Source organism: Emys orbicularis, chromosome 17 (genome assembly GCF_028017835.1).
Source record: "Emys orbicularis isolate rEmyOrb1 chromosome 17, rEmyOrb1.hap1, whole genome shotgun sequence".
In the NCBI taxonomy this organism is placed as follows: domain Eukaryota; kingdom Metazoa; phylum Chordata; order Testudines; family Emydidae; genus Emys; species Emys orbicularis.
Genome location: NC_088699.1, coordinates 24884147 through 24891762, shown reverse-complemented (window position 1 = coordinate 24891762; position 7616 = coordinate 24884147). Strand labels below are relative to the sequence as shown.

The window sequence follows — 7616 nt, the reverse complement described above, 5'->3', positions numbered from 1 at the left end:
CCTGTAAAGTTATTTTCCATACTGATTTTGCAGAGATGATTTTTACCTTTTGCTTTAATTAAAAGCCTTCTTTTTAAAAACCTGATTGATTTCTCCTTGTTTTAAGATCCAAAGGGGGTTTGGATCTGTATTCACCAGGAGTTGGTGAAAGGAAGGAGGGGGGAAGGGTCAATTTCTCCTTGTTTAAAATCCAAGGAGTTTGGATCTGTATTCACCAGGGAATTGGTGAAAGGTTTCTCAAGGCTTCCCAGGGAGGGAATTCTTAAGATGGTGGCAGCGGATCAGAGCTAAGCTGGTAGATAAGCTTAGAAGTTTTCATGCAGGCCCCTACATTTGTACCCTAAAGTTCAAAGTAGGGATACAGCCTTGACAGGGGGTCTCCAGGGAGGGCAAGGCAGGGCTCCTCACACATAGTTCTTAAGGGCATAGCTCCCCAGGCTGGAGTGCTTCACCACTTTATACTTCATGGGGTATGGCGCATCTTGGCTGGGGGGGCAGGAGCAGCACAGTATGGCCCCCCCAAACACCAAGAGGGCACTTGCGGCCCAGCCCACATAGATGGAAGCCCCCAGCTCCCTCTTTAAAGCCTCTGGCACCATGGGGTTGTAGAAGTTGCTGATGATGGTGTTGGCCGACCAGGACACAGGGATGAGCAGCCCAATCCCGGCCAGAATGAAGACAGCCCCGGAGGTGATGGAGATCTTGGCCTTGGCCCCCTTGTCATCGACGCACCTGGTGCACTCGGCCCCAAAGATGGCAATAAGGAGGGCAAGGAAGGACACCACAATGGAGACCACAACTAGGGCTCGGGCTGCCTGGAGGTCCGAGGAGAGGTCCAGCAGCGAGTCGTAGACCTTGCACTGCATTTGGCCTGTGCTCTCGTACACACAGTTCATCCACAGCCCCTCCCAGAACACCTGGGCCACGATGATGTTGGAGCCAATGAAGGCCGTCACCTTCCACATGGGCAGCGCACAGGTCAGGATGGTGCCCAGCCAGCCCAGCACCGACAGGGCCAGGCCCCCCATCTGCACAGCCATCACCGTCATGGCTTACGGGCAAGTCACGCTCTCACCTTTGGAGACAGTGGGAAGAGCGAATTAGAGATGCTGCACTGCACACACACCCCGCAAACCGAATGCCGGTAATTTGTAGGAGGTGAAACCAGGGGCTGCAACAGCAGGGGGAGCTGGAGCAAGGCCCCAGATTAGGTGGTCAGACTCAGAAGACTTGGCTCTGCCACAGTCTCCTTGGGTGACCTTGGGCAAGTCACTCTGACCTTGCTGTGCCTCGGTTTCCCATCGCTACGATGTGAGAAGAAGTGGCACTTGGGGTCTTATGTTGGGCGTCTGCACCACAGGCCAAGTTCTAGGAGACAGAGCTGGCTTCCCATAGGCAGAGCAGCCGCGATACCCATGGTTACCTTCGCCCAACCCTGTCCATTATACCCCCCGATGTCAAACTTTACCTGTTCAGGCTGAGCTTTTTCGGTGACTGCTCTTGCATGAAAGTGAATTGTGTGTGTGCATGTGTACATGTATGTACGTGTGTATATGTACATATATATGTGTGCACATGTATGTACATATGTGTATGTGTGCTTGTGATTTTCTGAATATTCCAGCTCCCCAGGCCATACTCCCCAGCCTCAGTGAGTGGCCCACACTAGCCAGCCTCTGCCCCCAATTCCAATACCTCTTAGCCTAGGGGGAGGTGCACTGGGCTGAGAGCCAGGAGTTCAAGACAGAACAAGAAGCAATGGTCTCAAGTTGCAGTGGAGGAGGTTTAGGTTGGATATTAGGAAAAACTTTTTCACTAGGAGGATGGTGAAGCACTGGAATGGGTTACCTAGGGACAGGGTCGGCTTTAGCAAGAGCAGGGCCCGATTCCTGGAGGCGAGGCTTGCGGCAAGCCCCGCCCCCAGGAATCAAGCCTCGCTCCGGCCGGGGTAACCGGGCTTGGGAATCGAGCCGAGCCGCGGGGGCCAGGCCAGACCCGAGCCGCACCGCACCGCTGGGGCCGGGCCGCACCCGAGCCGCGGGGTCCAGGTCCGAGCCGAGCCGGACCCAAGCCACAGGGGCCGGGCCGGACCCGAGCCGGGCCGTGGGGGCCGGGCTGGAGCTGAGCCGGGCCGGAGCCCCTGGGGCCGGCACGCTCGGCCGGAACCGGGGCCGGACTTGGCCGTGCCTCCCCGGAGCCCTTCTCGTGCCCCCCGCCACCCCAGCTTACCTGGTGCTGCCTGCCCGCCCCTGCTTCTTTTCAGACTTCCCGCGAACCTCTGATTCGTGGGAAGCAGGGGAGGGGGAGGAGCAGGGGGAGGAGCGTTCAGGGGAGGGGGGGAGGGGGAAGTGAGCTGGGGGCGGGGTGGAGAGCTGTGGCGCGGGGCTCTCTTAGCGCGGGGCCTGATTCAGCCGATTCGGCTGAATCGGCCTAAAGCCGGCCCTGCCTAGGGAGGTGGTGGAATCTCCTTCCTTTTTTAAGGTCAGGCTTGACAAAGCCCTGGCTAGGATGATTTTAGGGTGACCAGATGTCCCGATTTTATAGGGACAGTCCCGATATTTGGGGCTTTTTTTTATATGGGCTCCTATTACTCCCCACCCCCGTCCCGATTTTTCTCACTTGCTATCTGGTCACCCTAGATGATTAAGTTGGGGATTGGTCCTGCTTTGAGCAGGGGGTTGGACTAAGTGACCTCCTGAGGTCCCTTCCAACCCTGATATTCAATGATTCTAAGTCTCACCTCGTTTGCTGACTGGTGGTGATACTTCTGTGCCCTGCGCTCCCTTATTCCTGAGAAAAGACTCCTGGGATAGAACACAAGTCCCTAGTAGGGCAGACTCAAGTCTCATCCACTTAGCCACATTCTCTCTCAGAAGTAATGTGCCAAGTCCATGTGCTTGGTTATTGCTCTCTGACCACTAGACAACATTCCCCTCCCAGAGCCAAGAACAAAATCCACAAATCCTGGCTCACTGTGTTCCACTGCTGTCAAGGAAACGGTTGTGTAACTCACTGGCAAGTGCCTACCCTCTAGTCAGTGGCTGGTACACATAGAGGATAACAAGCTAGTCCTTTAGCTCAAATGGCAGAGGGCTGTGCTGTGGATATGACTATCCTCAACCCAGCTTGAGGGGTCAGTACAGTTCCACAAAATGGAATTTCTGTTTGGGTTTGGTTTGGTTGGTTGGTCGGTTGTTTTTTTGTTTTGTTTTTCTGTACAACAAACTAAAATTAAGGAACATTATTAAGGATGCATAGTCAAGCAGTCAGAAGTTATGGAATACCAGAATGAAAGGTTACCTATGCAACTTTATTCGGCCCCCTTGTACGTTATGCTGCATTCTTTTATTACATGATCACATACTAATTTTTCCACATTTTTGGCCTCATTCAGTGCTCAGGGTGCCTTGTGCTCAGGAACGAGGCAGCTGTTCAATATCTTTTCATCTTAGAATCATAGAATCATAGAATATCAGGGTTGGAAGGGACCTCAGGAGGTCATCTAGTCCAACCCCCTGCTCAAAGCAGGACCAATCCCCAACTAAAACATCCCAGCCAGGGCTTTGTCAAGCCTGACCTTAAAAGCCTCTAAGGAAGGAGATTCCACCACCTCCCTAGGGAACCCATTCCAGTGCTTCACCACCCTCCTAGTAAAAAAGTTTTTTCCTAATATCCAACCTAAACCTCCCCCACTGCAACTTGAGACCATTGCTCCTTGTTCTGTCATCTGAGAACTGAGAACAGTCTAGATCAGGGGTCGGCAACGTTTGGCACACGGCTCGCCAGGGTAAGCACCCTGGCGAGCTGGGCCAGTTTATTTACCTGCTGATGCAGCAGGTTCGGCCGATCGCGGCCCCCACTGGCCGCGGTTCGCCGTCCCGGGCCAATGGGGGCGGTGGGAAGCCATGGCCAGCACATCCCTCGCCCGCGCCGCTTCCTGCCGCCCCCATTGGCCCGGGACAGCGAACCGCAGCCAGTGGGGGCCGCGATCAGCTGAACCTGCCGCGTCAGCAGGTAAATAAACTGGCCCGGCCCGCCAGGGTGCTTACCCTGGCGAGCCGCGTGCCAAACGTTGCCGACCCCTGGTCTAGATCCATCCTCTTTGGAACCCCCTTCCAGGTAGTTGAAAGCAGCTATCAAATCCCCCCTCATTCTTCTCTTCTGCAGACTAAATAATCCTAGTTCCTTCAGCCACTCCTCATAAGTCATGTGTTCCAGCCCCCTAATCATTTTTGTTGCCCTCCGCTGGACTCTTTCCAATTTTTCCACATCTTTCTTGTAGTGTGGGGCCCAAAACTGAACACAGTACTCCAGATGAGGCCTCACCAATGCCGAATAGAGGGGAATGATCATGTCCCTCGATCTGCTAGCAATGCTTCTACTTCTACAGCCCAAAATGCCGTTAGCCTTCTTGGCAACAAGGGCACACTGTTGACTCATATCCAGCTTCTCGTCCACTGTAACCCCTAGGGCCTTTTCTACAGAACTGCTGCCTAGCCACTCGGTCCCTAGTCTGTAGCAGTGCATGGGATTCTTCCACCCTAAGTGCAGGACTCTGCACTTGTCCTTGTTGAACCTCATCAGATTTCTTTGGCTCAATCCTCTAATTTGTCTAGGTCCCTCTGTATCCTATCCCTACCTTCCTGTGTATCTACCACTCCTCCTAGTTTAGTGTCATCTGCAAACTTGCTGAGGGTGCAATCCACACCAGCCTCTCTCCAGATCATTAATGAAGATATTGAACAAAACCGGCCCCAGGACCGACCCTTGGGGCACTCCGCTTGATACCGGCTGCCAACTAGACATAGAGCCATTGATCACTAGCCGTTGAGCCTGATGATCTAGCCAGCTTTCTATCCACCTTATAGTCCATTCATCCAGCCCATACTTCTTTAACTTGCTGGCAAGAATACTGTGGGAGACCGTATCAAAAGCTTTGCTAAAGTCAAGGAATAACACATCCACTGCTTTCCCCTCATCCACAGAGCCAGTTATCTCATCATAGAAAGCAATTAGATTAGTCAGGCATGACTTGCCCTTGGTGAATCCATGTTGATGGTTCCTGATGACTTTCCTCTCCTCAAAGTGCTTCAAAATTGATCTTCATCCTTTAAGGTGTGGCCCAGTGCCTTATTTACTGTCCAGTATTCAAAACCTGCACCAAAACCAGAATTACTCATTTCTAATGGGCTTTTCTGTGGTGCTCATCACTACAGTACCTGAGCGCTTCAGAACACCTGTGGGAGGTGGGGAGACGGTGTTATTCTCATTTTACACTTGGGGAACTAAAGCACAGCTAGATTAAAGGCAAAAGTATTAATTAATTTGGGTGTCCAACTTGAGATGCCTAGCACCTGAATTTGACTGAACACTTTTATTTATAGCACTTTATATCAGAACAGGCAGTTACAATATCTTCGCACAGCTCCTGGTGAATTCAGCTGCAGCTGTGGGTGCTCAGCACTTCTGCAACTCAAACCCAAGTGTCTCACGCTGGGCACCCAGAAAACAAGGAACAAACAATTAATGACCAACTGTGAACATTGCATCCTACAGGAACTCTGTGGCTTAACCATGAGACCATCCTTTCTCTTCCTGCAGACCCCTGCCCCATGCACTACACACCTTCCAACTTCTGCAACAAATGAGGTTCTACAGATAAGAGACTCCTTCACTGCACCACCCTGATTCATCCCAGAGCACTCTCCATCCTGCGCAGTGAATGAGGCAGGGGTCCTCTGGAAAACGAGTATGTAATCATACCATTAAAGACTGTATTGGAATGCATATGCCCAAGGGGGCCAAATTAAGGTTGCATGGACAACTTTAATTCTTGCAGTATTGTAGCTGTGTTGGTCCCAGGACAAGGTGGCTGAAGTAATATCTTTTATTGGACCAACTTCTAAATTAGACCAAATAGTTAAAGTTTGACAAAGTTATAAGCAACTGAAAATGTGGTTTTATATCAGAAAGAGTTAGGAGACCCTAGTGCTAGGCATCACTTAACTGTTCTGAAAGTAATTCCGGGATTCTAACATATTCTCCTAGTTACAGGCTTCCTGTAGGGTTTGCACCAGTTTCAACAAAGAGCTGGCTAGTTGAAGGGTTCCCACTGCTGTAATAAAGAAGGGATACCAGCTCTGAGTGGCTCGTAGAAGGTTGAGCTTTTGGTAGGGGTGCCTGTTGAGCTGTAGCTTGTCCTGCTGTGGTTGGCTGGTCATGTGTCAGACTGGAAGGTGTCATTAACCACAGAAACTGCAGAGGGTTATTTTGCAGGGACTGTTGAAGAATGCTCAGCACTTCCTGGTAACTATGAAGTTACTCGCTGGCTGACTAAGTGTGGTTCTCATGACAGAATGAAATGAAGTAAAAACAACAGCATATGAATCAGTGATAGTGTTTGACTACCAGACACAGCTGTGGATCACTAGGTAGTGTCACAAAGCCCTGCAGAGTGGACACGCCCTGTTACTGCTCCAAAAAAACTACACTGCTATTTGTGTCATTTGTTCCATTGTCTTTGGTTTTAGTCTCACTTCCCTGCTCACCATTCCTCTCTCCTCCATTTTGCTCCGGCTCCTTCCTCTTCTCTCTCTCTCTCTGGGGTGGGCTCAGGGGCAGGGGCGGCTCCAGGCACCAGCGCATCAAGCGCGTGCCTGGGGCGGCAAGCCGCGGGGAGCAGCCTGCTGGTCGCCGTGAGGGCGGCAGTCAAGCTGCCTTCAGCGGCATGCCTGCGGGAGGTCCGCCGGTCCCGCGGCTTCAGCGGCAATTCGGCGGCGGGTACGCCGAAGGTGCGGGACCGGCAGACCTCCCGCAGGCGCACCGCCGAAGGCTGCCTCACTGCCGTGCTTGGGGTGGCAAAATACATAAAGCTGCCCCTGCTCAGGGGCAACAGATTCCTCCTAAAAGTGGGGGGCCCACATAGCCATGCCTCCTCCATGGCCCCACCCCTGCTCCTCCTCTTCCCCTGAGGCCCTGCCCCTGGCCAAGCCAGAAGCCAGAGCTGGGCTGGGGAGTCTGGGCCCATCCACCTGCCCGGAGTGGTGGGGCCTGAGAGCAGCCCTACCCGTGTCCCTGCCCTGCGGGCCCCCCGCCCTGGGCAGGTGTAGGGTCCGTGGCTCCCCACAGCTGCCTGCACAGCTGTTACCCCGACCCGGCTCTGCTTTCCGGCCTGGCCGGGGGGCAGGGCCTTGAGGGCTGAAGAGCCACAGCCAGGCCATGGTAAGAGCCATGGACCCTCCATCTGCCCTGGACAGGGAGCCTGGGGGGTGGGGACATGGGCTGGGGGCTGCTCTTGGTCCCCTCCCCCCACCCTGGGCAGGTGGAGGGTCTTCAGCTCCCCACAGCTGCCCAGGCTCCCCGGGCTGCTCTTACCTGGGCCGGGCTCCAGCTTCCGGCCTGGCAGGGGGCTGGGCCTGTGGTGAAAAGTGGGAGGGGCCATGGCCTGTTGGCCCCTTTCCCCGCATTTGGTGCCCCTGGGTGGCTCCCATGCTCCTGACCTTGCAGAAGTTCCTGCTAACCATGGGAACACATCAGAGCCCCTCCTTTGTAACAGGAGCCCATGGAGTCACTGGAAACTGACATGTTACAAGTGTCATCTGTTCATCACCCTGACC

At 53.6% G+C, this 7616-nt stretch overlaps 1 protein-coding gene across 1 annotated transcript; it reads right to left on the bottom strand.

The window, feature by feature from the left end:
* Positions 1-404: 404 nt before the first annotated feature.
* Positions 405-1049, bottom strand: LOC135890865 (claudin-4-like). Its single transcript, XM_065418329.1, has one exon. The coding sequence runs from the start codon at positions 1047-1049 to the stop codon at positions 405-407; it is 645 nt and encodes a 214-aa protein (XP_065274401.1).
* Positions 1050-7616: the final 6567 nt, after the last annotated feature.

What these genes read in the sequence shown, in the direction of transcription:
- LOC135890865 (XM_065418329.1), bottom strand. Translation starts at nt 1,049, where the DNA reads ATGACGGTGATGGCTGTGCAGATGGGGGGCCTGGCCCTGTCGGTGCTG.